Here is a 22,277-nt window from a genome sequence, read left to right on the forward strand (position 1 = left end):
GAACAAAATTAAGTGTTTATAATCCTCAGACAATAATAACATGTGGAGCGTGTAATACTGTTGCAATGCTGACATTGCAAAATCATTACAATATTAAAGTTATAATTATTAATGTACAGAGTTATATAATGGTGCATTTTCATTTTATTTTACCCATTACTATGTAGACTATTTGCCTTTTCTTACAGTAGATTTCCTTAACACATTAGCACAAACCTACATTGCTTTCTCATGATGGGAATAACCCAGCTGATGTTCCCGCACTAGCAGTCTAACATCACCTGTTCAGCTTGTTATTGACTGAGTGTAATTGGCTGCTGACTGACATGGGAATAAACCGCAGAGTTAGGGGCTCCTCAGTATTTGACCGACACATAAGCATAAGCTGACAATGTTATAGTGAACGTGCAGCCTAAAGCAATGAATCAAGACACATTCAACTTCTTGAACGACAAGATGATGACACTTTGGATTTACTTTTACATTGAGGAAACAGTCAACAGGTGGGCGGAGCGGGCCACTATATTATCAGTCGTAAACATTCCTGTCATCCGGATTGACGCATACAAACGGCACATATGCTGACGATAATTACAGGTGTTACATCACTTTAAGCTCTTACCTGCGGGGCCGATTCGGAGGGCATCGGGGAGGGTGACTTGGACTGGAAGGCGTCTTGCGAGATGAAGCCCGAGTCGTGGGAGGAGATGCTGGAGAGGCGCGCCGGGGCCTGCTGCGGCAGTGTCGAGCTGCGATAGCGATAGTGTGGGGAAGGGGAATGAGAGTGCGACCCACTGGATCTGGAGTCACTACTGTTCACACTGTTCAGACTGCTGTTAGAGACAGAACCAAAGTGGAGGGGGCGGGGCACAGGCAGGGGGAGGGGACAAAACAGAGAAGGGGGAAGACCAGGATCCATTAACACTCCACACAAACCCAATGCAGCAGGCAAACATTAACCAAAACCAAAATCCAAACCAAATTAGAAGTATGAACAGATCAAAATCATAGTTAACCGAATTGTTCCCTTTCCCTTTGAACAATTTTAGTTAGTTAAAGGAATATTCCATTTTCTTAAAAGAAAAATCCAGACAATCTACTCACCACCATGTCATCCAAAATGTTGATGTCTTTCTTTGTTCAATCGAGAAGAAATTATGTTTTTTGAGGAAAACATTGCAGGATTTTTCTAATTTTAATGGACTTTAATAGAGCCCAACATTTAATACTTAACACTTAACAGTTTTTTTCAACGGAGTTTCAAAGGACTATAAACAATCCCAAACGAGGCATAAGGGTCTTATCTAGCGAAAAGATTGTCATTTATGACAAGAAAAATTAAAAAGATGCACTTTTAAACCACAACTTCTCATCTAGATCCGGTCGTGATGTGCCAGCTGACCCCACGCAATACGTCATGACGTCAAGAGGTCACAGAGGACGAACGCGAAACTCCGCCCCAGTGTTTACAAGTGTGTTGAAAGAGGACCGTTCCTACATTGTTGTATGTCAACTGATACTAATTAATGTCTTTGTGTCAGTTTATTGTTTACAATGGTCCGCAAATGTGCGTTTTATATATGAAACACGTGACCTCCCTACGTCACGCATTTACGTTAGGTTGCGCTGGACCAGACCCAGACGAAAAGTTGTGGCTCAAAAGAGCATATCCTCCATTTCTCTTGTCAAAAATGACAATCGTTTCGCTAGATAAGACCCTTATGCCTCGTTTGGGATCGTTCTTTGAAACTCCGTTGAAAAAAACTGTTACGTGTTGAGTTAAGTATTAAATGTTGGGGTCTATTAAAGTCCATTAAAATGAGAAAAATCCTGCAATGTTTTCCTCAAAAAACATAATTTCTTCTCGACTGAACAAAGAAAGACATCAACATTTTGGATGACATGGTGGTGAGTAAATTATCTGGATTTTTCTTTTAAGAAAATTGAATTTTCCTTTAACTACTACCATTTTTGCATTTTTTCAAGTAAATGTGTCACGGACTATGCAGCCACAATTTTCGGGGTGTTTGGGTGGTTGCTATCATTTTTTCAATCTTGGACATGGCCTTAGTCAATATGAAAGATATCAAGGTTATATTTTCACAAAATGTGCATGGATGATTTCACAAAACCAATTTTAGCTGGGTTTGTCACATACGTGGATATTCCCGGCATAACCAAATGCATAACCACTTCGGCGGGTCAGTAAGAGGTTGCACTATTTCAATACGACCGGAGGGTTTGGACAAAACTAGAGAGATGTAAATCCAGAGCGGGCCGCTGATGCGATAAAAGATAATTACAAAGTGCCCTGATTGATATTTTTAGCCGCTTGTTCTAAAATCAGCACCCTCGGCCAACACTTCTCTTAAACTGCGCGAGTATCCAGCGGGTGAGGAGCGTATTGCCAAAGGGAAGAGTACAACGGTGAAACACATCGACATGAGAGGTGACAAAGGGGCAGAAGCCGTGCCAGCAAGCACATTTCTCATGCTCAGAGTGAACTGTGGTCATTAAGATGCATGCATTTGTCACTTAAAGCTGTGAATACTGAGTGCCTGCCAGTTACATTGTGCCATCCAGCAACTGTTGCTTAATTAGAATGAAACTTTAACGGTCGGCCAGACACAAAGAGGCAAGATTTGATTGGTTCACAAGCTGGACACGGGTTTTGGTTTTCTCGCCAACAGGTCATAACTCATTTAAAATGAATGGCATTGGTTTCAGATCAGTTTTGAATTTGGCTTTAAGCTACTGAGGTTGGTACAAAAGGCAGCAATCTCATTTCCATTGGATAGTAACGGTGAACAATCTTTATTTATAGTTTTATTATGGATAATGCAGACACATTACTGACTGATACGAGTTTGTTAACAGCCTATGCTTACATCAATAACTATAAAGTGCCCTTTATAATACCAAAATGCCAATGTAAGTACATAGGAGAAGGGTGTTATTTCGGCATCACCAGCGTCATCATGTAAATTATAAAGCAGAATTATGTAAATAAATATAATACATTTCCTGAATGCTTATCTTCCTTTAGCAGGAAACATGTAGGCTGCATTTAAAACTGCGTACTTTTAAAAAAAAGTATGTGACAAAAAAGTATTTAGGGTACTTATAAAAGAGTAGATGGAAACATGACCTAGGATGAATTGCCCTAAAGTGGGACACCTATGGTCTGTTTGTAGGTAAATGCCAGTGAAACTATGACATCATAAAAATAAAATAAATCACATGACCTCTCAAATGTCTGTCAAGTATGAGGATGGTGCAATCATCAAATAGGAAGCACATTTCACACATAGCCTGAAATGTTACAAAAGTTATCCCACATTATGGCAATTCACCCGACTTTTTCCAATTGGATTCTGAAGTGTGCATTCGAATGGACACTTTATTATCCCATGAGGCTATAGGAGAGGATTTGTGAATGGATGCAATGCAACTGATGCTGTCAGGTCACATGACAACACGGCGAATGTAGTACGCACATTGCTAGTATATACTTACATACAGCAGTACCTAATCGAGAGTGTATGCAATTTCTGACCTAGCTAACACTTTTTTAGGGAATCAACCTATGAATAGCTTACTTAGTTTCATATTATGCTTTAATATCTAAATAAGTTTCTATAAATGTATTTAATATATAACAGAGGTGTGCATTATCCAGTAATAAATACGTCATTAGACTCTTGAACGGACAAAAACGGAGAGATAAAGCTTTTAGTTATTAACCAAGTGGACACAATAGGGTGATTCTCGCGGAATTAGACTTATGAGGTGTCTCAAAACATTTTGATGAAAAGTAAATGCAAAGTAAGAGTATTAAAATAAAAAACATATGGTTACAAACATCTCTTCGTGTATTATTTTGCACATGATTTCAAATGACATCATACAAACCAATTTTGTTGTTTTTTGCACATTTAAGGGGAACATTTTAATTACCGCAACGTGTCCATGACTGGATTTGGGTTTTTTGACATGGAAATATTTATAATTAAAAAATATAAAAAATATAAAGCTTCAGTGCATGTTATACTATAAACATTTACAGTAAAGAAACATGTGGTATTTGGTGATCATTGGTAAATGTAGAGACAAAAAAAGGAATATAAATGTGTCCAAGAAACATTTTCTCATCCTCCGCAACAATTTTCAATCATTGTTTAAGCCCTCGAGGAACTAACATTTTCAAAAAAAAAATTGTTGAAAGGGACATAATTGACTGTGACACTCAAGATGGCTATGAGGTAAGCAGTTCTTATTTTATCTCTCCAGATAAAAGTTGAAATTTTGTTTGACATAGTATAGACAACTTTTTAGTTCTCATTACCGAAATATGAGTTTGTAAATGTATATATTTAATGTAATATCATGTTGCGGTAATGATGATAATGATAATTTGTGATAATGATAATCTAAAAAATGTAAATAATTCTATAGGCAATATTTTTTAAATCCTTAAAAATAATGGTTATAGTAAGTTCAGACTTTAATCTTATATGTGCAAAAAAATGGCTTCAATGGCTTTTAAACAAAAATCTGATGCTGGACACTTTCTAAGTCTGGATTTCGTGAGAATCACCCAATTATCCATAATCTTGAAACATCTGTTGGTTTACACTCTATATAATGCTAGGTAATTTTCAACCAAGCATTGGTTCTGAAAGGGACAAACCCAGTGTTTGGGTTAAATTAACCCAAAAAATGTTTCTATTTGTCACAACAATGGTTAAAACAACCCAACATTTTGGGTTGAATCCCAACAGGCTGGGTTCCCAATGCTGTTTTTTCAGTGTATTGACCTATCACACACAGATACGGGTCAAAAACGATGGCCATAACATAGTTGTGCAAAATTCCTCTACACAATCAGCATATCATGCATAAAGGCGAGGTCATTCTGGGAAATAATCATTCTGCAAACATATTTACAGCACACTAGGACAAACTCTTTGACCGCTATAGATAAACAAGCCTTTACATGCCATGCAGGCTGTAACATTCCAACAAACACAAACACACAGTACTGTAAACACATACAATACCTCGAACCATTAACTTTAACGCTAAAATTAAACTATCCTTTATAGCAGCCATCATTATGATGTTGTTTAAATACGCCCATATGGCAAAAAAATGATTGTCTTTGGCCAAAAATATATTTTAAATATATGAAGAGTTTCGTTGCAAAACGAGATAAATCAATTTTTTAACATTATTGTCAAAACATGTTTATTATTATGTTATCATGTTATTATTTTGTTTTATGGTGCTATATTTTTTAATTATGAAGATTTAAATCAAAACAAACCAACTGCAGTTGAATTGAAATTAATTGGAATGCACAACCAAAAAACGAGATTATCTCGTTTTGCAACGAAACTCTTCATATGCTAAATACATTTTGTAGAAAGTAATGCTCAATTGAATATATTTTTGAATTTGGAAATGTATTTAGTAGGGTTGCATAATGATTAATCATGATTAATCTATTGCAGAATAAAAGTTTTTGTTTACATCATACATGTGTGTGTACAATAACTTTGTATAAATAAATACACACACATGCATGTATATATTTAAGAAATGTTTACATGTGTATATACATTTGTATATTTGTATAATTTATATTATATATAAATATAAATACTTAATATATAAATACATTTTTTGCTTAAAATTATGCATGCATGTGTGCATATTATATACATAATTATTATACACAGTTCACACACATATATGATGTAAACAAAAACTTTTATTCTGCAATAGATTAACCACGATTAATCGTTATGCAACCCTAATATTTAGTTTTAACCTTCATATATCAACATATATTTCAAAATCTATTTCAAGGGCAAGCAAATACATTTCAAAATTTTCAAAAATTTATTCTTTGCCAAAATATACTTTTAAAATATGCTACATACAAGCTAATTTTATAAAGTAGATTTCTGAAGTTTAAAATATATTTAATTGTTTTACCTTTTTAAATGTTTACAGGTTCGTAACAAAGTTTTTCTTCCAATGCGACGTGAATATATTTCCTTGGATTAAAATATATGAAGATGGAGGGCTAAATATATTTTTTAATGCTTTAAAATGTATTTATTTTTAAAATATATATGGCCAAAAAATATATTGGTCAAAAATATATTTTTATAAACATTCATAAAATATATTTTTTGCCGTATGGGCGTCCTTATTTAAAAACATGCATACGCTGATATGTTTATTGCTAATGTACCCTGCAGATACCACTACGGGGGGAAATGAAGACAGCATTCACTGCCTCTCTTTTTACCCTAATAGTATTGATGTGTAGGTTTACAAAAATGATAGCAAACTCAAATTATAGTTTAAGACTTACCTGCACATACTAGACTTTCTGGACATAGTAGTACTGGGAGAAGATGGAGGGGTTTGGTAGGACCAGCTGTAGTCTGAACCTTTCAGATCATGTATGACCTATATGATACATATAAACACAAATGTAAAGCATTTCCAAGCGGTTTCTTTTAGCGCTCGAGCTTGTCACGCATAGTTCCATTACATTTTATTAAATATCCTTAGGAAAAAACAAAACATGAGAAACGGCTTTTAATATACTGTTTCAATAGATGTCAATCTAAGAGCTTGGATGCCTCTGGGCTTTCGGTAGGCACTCTGAGTCAGACACAAATACAGTAAGCTGTTTGGTTTCCTAATAAAATACACTGTCAGAAAAGTGGTCGAAAAATCTGTCACTGGGGCAGTACCCTTTCAAAAAGGTCCTAAAATGTAATATATCCCTTTGGTACCAATATGTACCTTTGAGGTACTAATATGAACTCTAGTTTTTTAAAAGGGTACCAGTCCAATGACAGCTAGGGAACAATTTTTGACAAAATGTAAAGAAAGTTGAGCTCTCTGTTATGACATGAGATGTTTGGTGGCAGTGAAGTGTATCCTACCACACTAAAGCATTAGTGAAGATCACAAAGATATCCAACTATTACATTAAACACGAGACTGGTGGTTGATCTAATGCGAATGGAATGTGCCACAGTACATTAAATCATATTAATAATCTACTATCAGTCTCCTGAAACTAAGATAGCACGCGATCAATTTACATTCACTCAACCCGTCTCCGTGTGACTTCCATGCAAAGAACGACAACATAAAACTATTAAAAGGTGAAATCTTTCAAAGATAACCTGGGGATATGCCACAAGCTGAAGACTTTCCTCCTAAACCTAAACCACTAACCAGCTTATTAAAACACTGTTATTTCAATGTATACTACCTCTAGGGGTGGGCGATATGACCAAAATCGTATGTCACAATAGGATTAATTTTATATCATGATAAGGATATGTATCATGGTAGAGTTGACTTTTTCCTTTAATAATGCTGTTATGTTATTAAAACCTTTAATGCCATAGAATTTTCATAATTGTCATAAAATACTAATACAAGCATAAAAAGAAGACAAAATATAAAAATCAAGCCTACAGAAAATAAGGATAATAAATAATAATAATAAAATAAAATATATACATACATATACGCATACACATAAATATATAAATTTTCTCTCAATGCTGTTTGATTAACACGAGTGACAGACAGGTGCAAAATTAGGTAACTTCCCCTTTAAAGGAATAGTCTACTCATTTTCAATATTAAAATATGTTATTACCTTAACTAAGAACTGTTGAATCATCCCTCTGTCATCTGTGTGTGTGCACGTAAGCACTGGAGCGCGCTGCTACGCTACGATAGCATTTAGCTTAGCCCCATTCATTCAATGGTACCATTTAGAGATAAAGTTAGAAGTGACCAAACACATCAACGTTTTTCCTATTTAAGACGAGTAGTTATACGAGCAAGTTTGGTGGTACAAAATAAAACATAGCGCTTTTCTAAGCGGATTTAAAAGAGTAACTATATTGTATGGCGTAATAGCACTTTTGGGAGTACTTCGACTCGGCGCAGTAACACCCTCCCTCTCCCATTATGAGAGTGAGAAGGGGAACAGACTTTTCAGGCGAGTCGAAGTACTCCCAAAAGTGCTATTACGCCATAAAATATAGTTCCTCTTTTAAATCTGCTTAGAAAAGCGCTACGTTTTATTTTGTACCACCAAACTTGCTCGTATAACTACTCGTCTTAAATAGGAAAAACGTTGATGTGCTTGGTCACCTCCAACCCCATCTCCAAATGGCACCATGAATGAATGGGGCCAAGCCAAACGCCATCGCAGCGTAGCAGCGCGCCCCAGTGCCCACGTGCACACACACAGATGACAGAGGGACGACCCAACAGCTCCTAGCCAAGGCAATAACACACTTCAATATTGAAAATGAGTAGACTATTCCTTTAAGACCAAAGTCCAAATCCAACTGTGACACATGCGCTTCATTTTCAGCTGTTTACTTTCTCTTAAGACGTACATGGTTGTGTTTATGAGGATACTTGCAAAGACTGGAATTTTGACGCATTATATATTTAGGGGCAATAAAGCAGCAAAAATGCTCACAAGCTCAATGAGCAATGGATGCACAAAACAGCGCATGCATCTGTTGTTTGTGTTTTAATGGCTTAAAGGAATAGTCTACTCATTTTCAATATTAAACTATGTTATTACCTTAAAGCAACACCAAAGAGTTTTTTTTTACCTTAAAATAACGTTTCCAAAAAAGTTTCAGTGGTTCATCCACACAAAACAGGGTGAATGGCACTTTCACATTCGCTTTGCAGCCCTCTATCGGCCAAAACCGCACTAAAGAAGTTTCCAACCATTGGGTAGTGGTCCTGTAGTTCGAGTGAAAACTACAAAAACTTCCTTTACGGCAGACCTACAATCCAATCAGAGCCAGCTATGCTGCAGTATTTACGACAGTGGTAATGAACAACTAGATAGAAAAGTTTGAAGACAAACTTTATGTTGGCTTGACAAAACCTGGCCTGAACGTTTAAAAAAGTTTTGGAGAAACTTAAAACAAGTTTAGTTTAGTAGTCTAACTTTCCGTAAACATGATTTAACAAAAACTTAGCATGTTAACATGATTTAGCACTAAGTTAGCATGATGTTAACATGAATAAGCATGAGTAAACATGATGCTAACATGAATTAGCATGAAGCTAGCATGATGCTAACATGAATTAGCATGAAGCTAGCATGATGCTAACATGAATTAGCATGAAGCTAGCATGATGCTAACATGAATTAGCATGAAGCTAGCGTGATGCTAACATGAATTAGCATGAAGCTAGCGTGATGCTAACATGAATTAGCATGAAGCTAGCGTGATGCTAACATGAATTAGCATGAAGCTAGCATGATGCTAACATGAATTAGCATGAAGCTAGCATGATGCTAACATGAATTAGCATGATGCTAACATGAATTAGCATGAAGCTAGCATGATGCTAACATGAATTAACATGATGCTAACATGAATTAGCATGAAGCTAGCATGATGCTAACATGAATTAACATGAAGCTAGCATGATGCTAACATGAATTAGCATGAAGCTAGCATGATGCTAACATGAATTAGCATGAAGCTAGCATGATGCTAACATGAATTAGCATGAAGCTAGCGTGATGCTAACATGAATTAGCATGAAGCTAGCATGATGCTAACATGAATTAGCATGAAGCTAGCATGATGCTAACATGAATTAGCATGAAGCTAGCATGATGCTAACATGAATTAGCATGAAGCTAGCATGATGCTAACATGAATTAGCATGATGCTAACATGAATTAGCATGAAGCTAGCATGATGCTAACATGAATTAGCATGAAGCTAGCATGATGCTAACATGAATTAGCATGAAGCTAGCATGATGCTAACATGAATTGGCATGAAGATAGCATGATGCTAACATGAATTAGCATTAAACTAGCATGATGCTAACATGAATTAGCATAAAGCTAGCATGATGCTAACATGAATTAGCATGATGCTAACATGAATTAGCATGAAGCTAGCATGATGCTAACATGAATTAGCATGAAGCTAGCATGATGCTAACATGAATTAGCATGAAGCTAGCATGATGCTAACATGAATTAGCATGAAGCTAGCATGATGCTAACATGAATTAGCATGAAGCTAGCATGATGTTAACATGAATTAGCATGAAGCTAGCATGATGCTAACATGAATTAGCATGAAGCTAGCATGATGCTAAAATGTATTAGCATGAAGCTAGAATGATGCTAACATGAATTAACACGAAGCTAGCATGATGCTAATATGAATTAGCATGAAGCTAGCATGATGCTAACATGATTTAGCATGAAGTTAGCAAGATTTATTATGAAATTAGCATAAAGCTAGCAAGAAACTAGCATGAAGCTAGTATGACTTAGCATGAAGCTAGCATAAGGCTAACATGACCAAAAGACCCAACGACCATGTCTCTATGATTTTCGGATCCAGAGATATAAGGCTTTGTTTATTATGTTGCTAGGGTGCTCGTATTTGGTTGCTAGGGGCGTGGCTTAATACCTCAATAAGAATCCTCAGAGACTGATTGGATGCCTGAGTAAAATGAGCCCACCCCCATATCTCTATGACACTCTAAAGTGAAGATATTCAATCTGGGACGCTTTTATTCCCTTATATGGGCATGTTTCCTGCCCCATTATAAGTCAATGGGGAAATTTGGGTGCCTCTTACACCCCAGGGGTGAAACTTACACCCCAATGTGATGTATGTTCTGACAGAGCCTGCCAGCCTCTTCAACTGTGATAACCCACAAGTTTCTACAAATTTCTCGCTTGCAGCTATGACCCGTCAAAGTTTGTCGCAATGTTAAGTCAATGGAAAATTTGGGGTCTTTGAGCGCCCCGTTTAGGAAATCGGTAGGTCCCATCAGTTAGAAAAGTCATAGCAACAATCTACGTACCAGTCTTAAAAGTTTTGTAAAGTTTTGTGGGTGTAGCTTGAAAGCTCTAGGAGGAGTTACTGTGAGAAAAAGTTTGTACCAGAATAATAATAATAACTAGATAGGTACATTTCCTGAAGAAAATGTGAAGTGGTGCTTGCCGTGGCAAAATTCTGGGTAACATATATGATTATACTCCAAGCCAAAAGTAAAACGATCCAACTCCCGTGTCTCTATGATGTTCTGATGCGGAGATATAAGGCTTTGTTTACTCTGTTGCTAGGGTACCGTATTTGGTTGCTAGGGGGAAAATTGCCATCCACTAGTGATAACCCTCCGAGTCACGAGTCAAACGGTCCAACCCCCGTGTCTCTACGATGTTCTGATGCGGAGATATAAGGCTTTGTTTACTCTGTTGCTAGGGTACTGTATTTGGTTGCTAGGGAAAAAAATGGCATCCACTAGTGATTAACCTCCAAGTCAAGAGTAAAACGGTCCAACCCCCGTGTCTCTAAGATGTTCTGATGCGGAGATATAAGGCTTTGTTTATTCGGTTGCTAGGGTTCTCAAATTTGGTTGCTAGGGGCGTGGCTTGGGAGTGGCCATTGATGTGCCCAATTGTTACACCCCTAGTCACAAGTAAAACGGTCCAACCCCCGTGTCTCTACGATGTTCTGATGCCGAGATATAACTGTTTAAATTTTATGTTGCTAGGGTGCTCAAAAGTGGTTGCTAGGGGCGTGGCTTAGTAAGTATTCAAGGATCCTGAGAGAGTGATTGGATGCCTGAGTAAAATGAGCCCACCCCCATGTCTCTGTGACACTGTGGTGCAAAGATATCCATCTAGGCATTTTATAATGGCAGTCTAAGGGATAGGTTGCTAGGGTGCCCAAAATGGTTGCTAGGGTAACCTTACACCCCATTGTGGGGTACGTCCTGAAAGAGTCTAGCACCCTCTTCAAATGTTGTGACCCACATGTTTCTACGAAATCCTCGCTCGGACCTATGACCCGTCAAAGTTTTTCGCAATGTTAAGTCTATGGGATTTTCGCCCATTGACTTTTCATTGGGCATTTTTGGGCACCTCTTACACCCCAGAGGTACAACTTACCCCCTATTGTGATCCATGTTCTTACAGAGCCTACCACCCTCTTCAAATGTTGTAACCCACATGTTTCTACAAAATCCTCGAGCGGAGCTATGACTCGTCAAAGTTGGGCGCAATGTTAAGTCAATGGGATTTTTCGGGTGGTTTTTTGCCCCCCTTTCGGAAATCCTGCACCCGATTGCTTATAAAAGTCATAGCACACCTCTCCTCAATAAACCAGTCGATTTGAGCCCGCTTTCATGGGACTACGGCAAAGCGTGCGGGACGAGTTACGCGCCGAAAAAACGTGCAGACATAAGAATAAGATATAACTAGATAGAAAAGTTTGTTGACAAACTTTATGTTGGCTTGACAAAGCCTGGCCTGAACGTTTAAAACGGTTTGACAGAAGTTTAGTTTAGTAGACCATCTGGCTGTTAGTATGTTTAAGTATGAAGCTAGTCTGATTTAACATGAAGCTAGCATGATAAGCCTGAAGCTAGCATGAAGCTAACATGATTAGCATGAAGCTAGCATCAAGTTAGCATGATTAGCATGAAGCTAGCATGATGCTAACATGAAATAGCATAAAGCTAGCATGATGCTAACATAAATTAGCATGAAGCTAGCATGAAGCTAACACGATTAGCATGAAGCTAACATCAAGTAAGCATGATTAGCATGAAGCTAGCATGATGCTAACATGAAATAGCATGAAGCTAGCATTATGCTAACATGAAATAGCATGAAGCTAGCATGATGCTAACATGAATTAGCATGAAGCTAGCATTATGCTAACATGAATTAGCATGGAGCTAGCATGATGCTAACATGAATTAGCATGAAGCTAGCATGATGCTAACATGAATTAGCATGAAGGTAGCATGATGCTAACATGAATTAGCATGAAGCTAGCATGATGTTAACATGAATTAGCATGAAGCTAGCATGATGCTAACATGAATTAGCATGAAGCTAGCATGATGCTAAGATGAATTAGCATGAAGCTAGCATGATGCTAACATGAATTAGCATGAAGCTAGCATGATGCTAAAATGAATTTGCATGAAGCTAGCATGATGCTAACATGAATTACCATGAAGCTAGCATGATGCTAACATGAATTAGCATGAAGCTAACATGATGCTAACATGAATTAGCATGAAGCTAGCATGATGCTAACATGAATTAGCATGAAGCTAGCATGATGCTAACATGAATTAGCATGAAGCTAGCATGATGCTAACATGAATTAGCATGAAGCTAGCATGATGCTAACATGAATTAGCATGAAGCTAGCATGATGCTAACATGAATTAACATGAAGTTAGCATGATGCTAACATGAATTAGCATGAAGCTAGCATGATGCTAACATGAATTAGCATGAAGCTAGCATGATGCTAACATGATTTAGTATGAAGCTAGCATGATGCTAACATGAATAAGCATGAAGTTAGCAAGATTTATTATGAAATTAGCATAAAGCTAGCATGAAACTAGCATGAAGCTAGTATGACTTAGCATGAAGTTAGCATGAAGCTAACATGACCAAAAGACCCAACCCCCATGTCTCTATGATGTTCGGATCCAGAGATATAAGGCTTTGTTTACTATGTTGCTAGGGTGCTCATATTTGGTTGCTAGGGGCGTGGCTTAATACCTCAATAAGAATCCTTAGAGACTGATTGGATGCCTGAGTAAAATGAGCCCACCCCCATGTCTCTGTGACACTGTGCTGCAAAGATATCCATCTGGGCATTTTATAATGGCAGTCTATGGGAGATGTTGCTAGGGTGCCCAAAAATGGTTGCTAGGGGCGTGGCTTAATAGCTATGGGACGATCCAGAGAGACTGATTGGATGCCTGAGTAAAATGAGCCCACCCCCATGTCTCTATGACACTGTAAAGCGAAGATATTCCATCTGGAACGTTTTATTCCCTTATATGGGCGTGTTTCCTGCCCCGTTATAAGTCAATGGGGAATTTTGGGGGCCTCTTACACCCCAGGGGTGAAACTTACACCCCAATGTGAGGTATGTTCTCACAGTGCCTGCCAGCCTCTTCAAATGTGGTAAGCCACAAGTTTCTACAAAATTCTCGCTCGCAGCTAGAACCCGTCAAAGTTTGTCCAATGTTAAGTCAATGGGACTTTCGGAATTTTTATTTCCCGTTTTAGGAATTCTGTAAGTCGGATCCCTTCAAAAAGTCATAGCACACTTCTTCAGACCAGTTAGAATGTCCGTGGAAAATTTGGTGGATGTAGCTTGAAAGCTGTCGGACGAGTTAGCTGCAGAAATTTAGTCTCAGAAGAAAAATAATAATAATAATAATAACTAGATAGGTACATTTCCTGAAGAAAATGTGAAGTGGTGCTTGCCGTGGCAAATTTCGGGGGACAGTATATGTTTGTACTCCATACCACAAGTAAAACAATCCAACCCCCGTGTCTCTACGATGTTCTGATGCGGAGATATAAGGCTTTGTTTACTCTGTTGCTAGGGTACTGTATTTGGTTGGTAGGGGAAAAAATGGCATCCACTAATGATTACACTCCGAGTCACGAGTCAAACGGTCCAACCCCCGTGTCTCTACGATGTTCTGATGCTGAGATATAAGGGTTTGTTTACTCTGTTGCTAGGGTACTGTATTTGGTTGCTAGGGAAAAAATTGGCATCCCATAATGATTACACTCCGAGTCACAAGTCAAACGGTCAAACCCCCATGTCTCTACGATGTTTTGATACAAAGATATAAGGTTTTATTTATTTGGTTGCTAGGGTAGTGTATTTGGTTGCTAGGGAAAAAAATTGCCATAAACTCGTGATTACACTCTGAGTCACAAGTCAAATGGTCCAACCCCCGTGTCTCTATGATGTTCTGATGCTGAGATATAAGGCTTTGTTTATTCGGTTGCTAGGGTACTGTATTTGGTTGCTATGGAAAATATTGGCATCCCATAGTGATTACACTCTGAGTAACGAGTCAAACGGTCCAACCCCGTGTCTCTACGATGTTCTGATGCGGAGATATAAGGCTTTGTTTACTCTGTTGCTAGGGTACTGTATTTGGTTGCTAAGGAAAAAATTTGCATCCCATAGTGATTACACTCCGAGTCACGAGTCAAACGGTCCAACCCCCGTGTCTCTACGATGTTCTGATGCAGAGATATAAGGCTTTGTTTACTCTGTTGCTAGGGTACTTTATTTGGTTGCTAGGGAAAAAAATGGCATCCCATAGTGATTACACTCCGAGTCACGAGTCAAACGGTCCAACCCCCGTGTCTCTACGGTGTTCTGATGCTGAGATATAAGGCTTTGTTTACTCTGTTGCTAGGGTACTGTATTTGGTTGCTAGGGAAAATATTGGCATCCCATAGTGATTACAATCTGAGTCACGAGTCAAACGGTCCAACCCCCGTGTCTCTACGATGTTCTGATGCTGAGATATAAGACTTTGTTTACTCTGTTGCTAGGGTACTGTATTTGGTTGCTAGGGAAAATATTGGCATCCCATAGTGATTACACTCTGAGTCACGAGTCAAACGGTCCAACCCCCGTGTCTCTACGATGTTCTGATGCTGAGATATAAGACTTTGTTTACTCTGTTGCTAGGGTACTGTATTTGGTTGCTAGGGAAAATATTGGCATCCCATAGTGATTACACTCTGAGTCACGAGTCAAACGGTCCAACCCCCGTGTCTCTACGATGTTCTGATGCGGAGATATAAGGCTTTGTTTACTCTGTTGCTAGGGTACTGTATTTGGTTGCTAGGGAAAAAATTGGCATCCCATAATGATTACACTCTGAGTCACGAGTCAAACGGTCCAACCCCCGTGTCTCTACGATGTTCTGGTGCGGAGATATAAGCCTTTGTTTACTCTGTTGCTAGGGTACTGCATTTGGTTGCTAGGGAAAAAATTGGCATCCCATAATGATTACACTCCGAGTCACGAGTCAAACGGTCCAACCCCTGTGTCTCTACGATGTTCTGATGCGGAGATATAAGGCTTTGTTTACTCTGTTGCTAGGGTACTGTATTTGGTTGCTAGGGAAAAATTGGCATCCCATAATGATTACACTCTGAGTCACTAGTCAAACGGTCCAACCCCCGTGTCTCTACGATGTTCTGATGCGGAGATATAACTGTTTGAATTTTATGTTGCTAGGGTGCTCAAAAATGGTTGCTAGGGGCGTGGCTTAATACCTATGTAAGGATCCTGAGAGACTGATTGGATGCCTGAGTAAAATGAGCCCACCCTCATGTCTTTATGACACTGTGGTGCAAAGATATCCATCTGGGCATTTTATAATGGCAGTCTATGGGAGATGTTGCTAGGGTGCCCAGAATTGTTGCTAGGGGCGTGGCTTAATAGCTCTGGGATGATCCTGAGGGACTGATTGGATGCCGGAGTGAAATGAGCCCACCCACTTATCTCTACGACACTGTAAAGCAAAGATATCCCATCTGGAACTGTTTTATTCCCTTATATGGGCATGTTTCCTGCCCCATTATAAGTCAATGGGAATTTTCGGGTGCCTCTTACACCCCAGGGGTACAACTTAGACCCCAATGTCATGTATGTTCTTACATAGCTTACCACCCTCTTCAAATTTAGTAACCCACATGTTTCTACAAAATCCTCACTTGTACCTATGACCCGTCAAAATTTTTGCAATGGTAAGTCTATGGGATTTTGCCCCATTGACTTTTCATTGGGCATTTTTGGGCACCTCTTACACCCCAGGGGTACAACTTACACCCCATTGTGATCCATGTTCTTACAGAGCCTACCACCCTCTTCAAATGTTGTAACCCACATGTTTCTATAAAATCCTCGAGCGGAGCTATGACTCGTCAAAGTTTGGCGCAATGTTAAGTCAATGGGATTTTTCGGGTGGTTTTTCGCCCCCCTTTCAGAAATCCTGCCCCCGATCCCTTATAAAAGTCATAGCACACCTCTCCTCAATAATCCGGTCGATTTGAGCCCTCTCTCGTGGGACTACGTTAAACCGTGCGGGACGAGTTACGCGCCGAAAAAGTGTCCAGAAAAAGAAGAATAATTATAAATAATAAGTATGCACAATAGTAATAGTGATGCCTTGCATAAATGCAAGCACCACTAATAATAAGTTTAACTACAATAACAGTATGTTGGCTTTGTCAAGCCAACATAATAATAATAATAAGTATGAGGAATAGTAATAGTGATGCCTTGCATAAATGCAAGCACCACTAATAATAATAATAATAATAACTAGATAGGTACATTTCCTGAAGAAAATGTGAAGTGGTGCTTGCCGTGGCATAATTCTGGGGGCAATGTATGATTATACTCAGAGTCACGAGTCAAACGGTCCAACCCCCGTGTCTCTACGATGTTCTGTTGTGGAGATATAAGGCTTTGTTTATTGAAGGTAGTATGATTACCATGAAGCTAGCATGATGTTAACATAATTAACGTGAAGGTAGTATGATGTTAACATGATTAGCATGAAGCTAGCATAAAGCGAACATCATTAGCATGAACCTAACATGATGTTAATATGATTAGCATGAAGTTAGCATGATGTTAGCATGATTATCAGGAAGTTGGCATGATGTTAGCATGATTAACATGAAGTTAGCATGAAGTTAGCATGAAGTTAGCATGAAGTTAGCATGATTAGCATGAAGCTAGCATGATAAGCATGAAGCTAGCATGATTAGCATGATGTTAGCATGATTAGCATTATGTTAGCATGATTAGCATGAAGTTAGCATGAAGCTAGCATGAAGTTAACATGATTAGCATGAAGCTAGCATGATTAGCATGAAGCTAGCATGAAGCTAACATGATTAGCATGAAGCTAGCATGAAGCTAGCATGAAGCTAACATGATTAACATGAAGTTAGCATGAAGCTAGCATTAAGCTAGCATGATTAACATGAAGCTAGCATGAAGTTAACATGATTAGCATGAAGCTAGCATGATTAGCATTAAGCTATCATGATTAGCATGATTAGCATGATGTTAGCATGATTAGCATTATGTTAGCATGAAGTTAGCATGAAGCTAGCATGATTAGCATGAAGCTAGCATGAAGCTAGCATGATTAGCATGAAGCTACCATGAAGCTAGCATGATTAGCATGAAGCTAGCATGATTAACATGAAGCTAGCATGAAGCTAACATGATTAGCATGAAGCTAGCATGAAGCTAGCATGAAGCTAACATGATTAACATGAAGTTAGCATGAAGCTAGCATTAAGCTAGCATGATTAGCATGAAGCTAGCATGAAGCTAGCATGATTAGCATGAAGCTATCATGATTAGCATGAAGCTATCATGATTAGCATGATTAGCATGATGTTAGCATGATTAGCATTATGTTAGCATGAAGTTAGCATGAAGCTAGCATGATTAGCATGAAGCTAGCATGAAGCTAGCATGATTAGCATGAAGCTAGCATAAAACTAGCATGATTAGCATGAAGCTAGCATGAAGCTAGCATGATTAGCATGAAGCTAGCATGATTAGCATGAAGCTAGCATGATGTTAGCATGATGTTAGCATGATGTTAGCATGATTAACATGATGTTAGCATGATTAGCATGAACTAGCATGAAGCTAACATGAAGCTAACATGATTAGCATGAGGCTAGCATGATTAGCATGATGTTAGCATGATTAGCATGAAGTTAGCATGATGTTAGAATGATTAACATAAAGATATCATGATGTTAGCATGATTAGCATGAAGCTAGCATGATGTTAGCATGATTAGCAAGAAGTTAACATGAAGTTAGCATGAAGCTAGCATGATTTAATGTGAAGTTAGCAAGATTTATTATGAAATTAGCATTAAGCTAGCATGAAACTAGCATGAAGCTAGTATGACTTAGCATTAAGCTAGCATGAAGCTAACATGACCCAAAGACCCAACCCCCATGTCTCTATGATGTTCGGATCCAGAGATATAAGGCTTTGTTTATTCGGTTGCTAGGGTGCTCATATTTGGTTGCTAGGGGCGTGGCTTGGGAGTGGCCAATGATGTGGCCAGTTATTACACTCCGAGTCACAAGTAAAACGGTCCAACCCCCGTGTCTCTACGATGTTCTGATGTCGAGATATAACTGTTTAAATGTTATGTTGCTAGGGTGCTCAAAAGTGGTTGCTAGGGGCGTGGCTTAATAGCTCTGATACTATCCTGAGAGACTGATTGGATGTCTGAGTAAAATGAGCCCACCCCCATGTCTCTATGACACTGTGCTGCAAAGATATCCATCTGGGCATTTTATAATGGCAGTCTATGGGAGATGTTGCTAGGGTGCCCAAAATTGTTGCTAGGGGCGTGGCTTAATAGCTCTGGGATGATCCTGAGAGACTGATTGGATGCCCGAGTAAAATGAGCCCACCCACTTATCTCTACGACACTGTAAAGCAAAGATATCCCATCTGGAACTGTTTTATTCCCTTATATGGGCGTGTTCCCTGCCCCATTATAAGTCAATGGGAATTTTCGGGTGCCTCTTACACCCCAGGGGTACAACTTACACCCCATTGTGATCTATGTTCTTACAGAGCCTACCACCCTCTTCAAATGTTGTAACCCACATGTTTCTACAAAATCCTTGAGCGGAGCTATGACCCGTCAAAGTTGGGCGCAATGTTAAGTCAATGGGATTTTTCGGGTGGTTTTTCGCCCCCCTTTCAGAAATCCTGCACCCGATCCCTTATAAAAGTCATAGCACACCTCTCCTCAATAATCCGGTCGATTTGAGCCCTCTTTTGTGGGACTACGTTAAACCGTGCGGGACGAGTTACGCGCCGAAAAAGTGTCCAGAAAAAGAAGAATAATAACTAGATAGGTACATTTCCTGAAGAAAATGTGAAGTGGTGCTTGCCGTGGCAAAGTTCTGGGGGCAATGTATGATTATACTCCGAGTCACGAGTCAAACGGTCCAACCCCCGTGTCTCTACGATGTTCTGATGTGGAGATATAAGGCTTTGTTTATTGAAGGTAGTATGATTACAATGAAGTTAGCATGATGTTAGCATAATTAACGTGAAGGTAGTATGATGTTAACATGATTAGCATGAAGCTAGCATAAAGCGAACATCATTATCATGAAGCTAACATGATGTTAATATGATTAGCATGATGTTAGCATGATTATCAGGAAGTTGGCATGATGTTAGCATGATTAGCATGAAGTTAACATGAAGCTAGCATGAAGCTAACATGATTAGCATGAAGCTAGCATGATTATCATGAAGCTAGCATGATTAGCATGATGTTAGCATGATTAGCATTATGTTAGCATGATTAGCATGAAGTTAGCATGATTAGCATGAAGTTAGCATAAAGCTAGCATGAAGCTAGCATGATTAGCATGAAGCTAACATGATTAGCATGAAGTTAGCATGATTAGCATGAAGCTAGCATGAAGCTAACATGATTAGCATGAAGCTAGCATGAAGCTAGCATGAAGCTAACATGATTAGCATGAAGCTAGCATGAAGCTAACATGATTAGCATGAAGCTAGCATGAAGCTAACATGATTAGCATGAAGTTAGCATGAAGCTAGCATTAAGCTAGCATGATTAGCATGAAGCTAGCATGAAGCTAACATGATTAGCATGAAGCTAGCATGATTAGCATGAAGCTAGCATGATTAGCATGATGTTAGCATGATTAGCATTATGTTAGCATGAAGCTAGCATGAAGCTAACATGAAGCTAGCATGATTAGCATGAAGCTAGCATGAAGCTAACATGATTAGCATGAAGCTAGCATGATTAGCATGATGTTAGCATGATTAGCATTATGTTAGCATGAAGCTAGCATGAAGCTAACATGAAGCTAGCATGATTAGCATGAAGCTAGCATGAAGCTAACATGATTAGCATGAAGCTAGCATGATTAGCATGAAGCTAGCATGAAGCTAACATGATTAGCATGAAGCTAGCATGATTAGCATGAAGCTAGCATGATGTTAGCATGATGTTAGCATGATTAACATGAAGTTAGCATGATTAGCATGAAGCTAGCATGAAGCTAACATGATTAGCATGAAGCTAGCATGATTAGCATGAAGTTAGCATGATGTTAGAATGATTAGCATAAAGATAGCATGATGTTAGCATGATTAACATGAAGCTAGCATGATGTTAGCATGATTAGCAAGAAGTTAACATGAAGTTAGCATGAAGCTAGCATGATTTAACGTGAAGTTAGCAAGATTTATTATGAAATTAGCATTAAGCTAGCATGAAACTAGCATGAAGCTAGTATGACTTAGCATTAAGCTAGCATGAAGCTAACATGACCCAAAGACCCAAACCCCATGTCTCTATGATGTTCGGATCCAGAGATATAAGGCTTTGTTTATTCGGTTGCTAGGGTGCTCATATTTGGTTGCTAGGGGCGTGGCTTGGGAGTGGCCAATGATGTGGCCAGTTATTACACTCCGAGTCACAAGTAAAACGGTCCAACCCCCGTGTCTCTACGATGTTCTGATGTCGAGATATAACTGTTTAAATGTTATGTTGCTAGGGTGCTCAAAAGTGGTTGCTAGGGGCGTGGCTTAATACCTCAATTAGGATCCTGAGAGACTGATTGGATGTCTGGGTAAAATGAGCCCACCCCCAAGGCTCTATGACACTGTGCTGCAAAGATATCCATCCTGGCATTTTATAATGGCAGTCTATGGGAGATGTTGCTAGGGTGCCCAAAATTGTTGCTAGGGGCGTGGCTTAATAGCTGTGGGATGATTCTGAGAGACTGATTGGATGCCCGAGTAAAATGAGCCCACCCACGTATCTCTACGACACTGTAAAGCAAAGATATCCCATCTGGAACGGTTTTATTCCCTTATATGGGCGTGTTTCCTGCCCCATTATAAGTCAATGGGGCACTTTTGGGCACCTCTTACACCCCAGGGGTACAACTTACACCCCATTGTGATCCATGTTCTTACAGAGCCTAACACCCTCTTCAAATGTTGTAACCCACATGTTTCTACAAAATTCTCGAGCGGAGCTATGACTCGTCAAAGTTGGGCGCAATGTTAAGTCAATGGGATTTTTCGGGTGGTTTTTCGCCCCCCTTTCGGAAATCCTGCACCCGATCGCTTATAAAAGTCATAGCACACCTCTCCTCAATAAGCCGGTCGATTTGAGCCCTATTTCATGGGTCTACGACAAAGCGTGCGGGACGAGTTACGCGCCGAAAAAAGTGTCCAGAAAAAGAAGAATAATAATAATTATAATAATAAGTATGCAAGATAATAATAGTGATGCCT

General features: G+C 38.9%; 1 protein-coding gene across 19 annotated transcripts in view; it reads right to left on the reverse strand.

Annotated features, from left to right (window-relative positions):
- The window catches only part of LOC129447743 (protein MTSS 1), a 99,198-nt gene that overhangs the window by 9,845 nt on the left and 67,076 nt on the right, over positions 1–22,277 (reverse strand). For 11 of the 19 annotated variants that reach the window (XM_055209531.2, XM_055209540.2, XM_055209541.2 and 8 more), the window contains 2 exons: positions 6,386–6,483; positions 623–833 (listed from right to left, as the gene is read on the reverse strand). In XM_055209531.2, coding sequence (XP_055065506.2) covers positions 623–833; positions 6,386–6,483 — 309 coding nt within the window. The remainder of the gene's footprint in view (positions 1–622; positions 834–6,385; positions 6,484–22,277) is intronic. The other 8 variants (XM_055209532.2, XM_055209535.2, XM_055209543.2 and 5 more) reach the window with 2 other exon arrangements.

This window comes from Misgurnus anguillicaudatus, chromosome 10, assembly GCF_027580225.2.
Source record: "Misgurnus anguillicaudatus chromosome 10, ASM2758022v2, whole genome shotgun sequence".
NCBI lineage: Eukaryota > Metazoa > Chordata > Actinopteri > Cypriniformes > Cobitidae > Misgurnus > Misgurnus anguillicaudatus.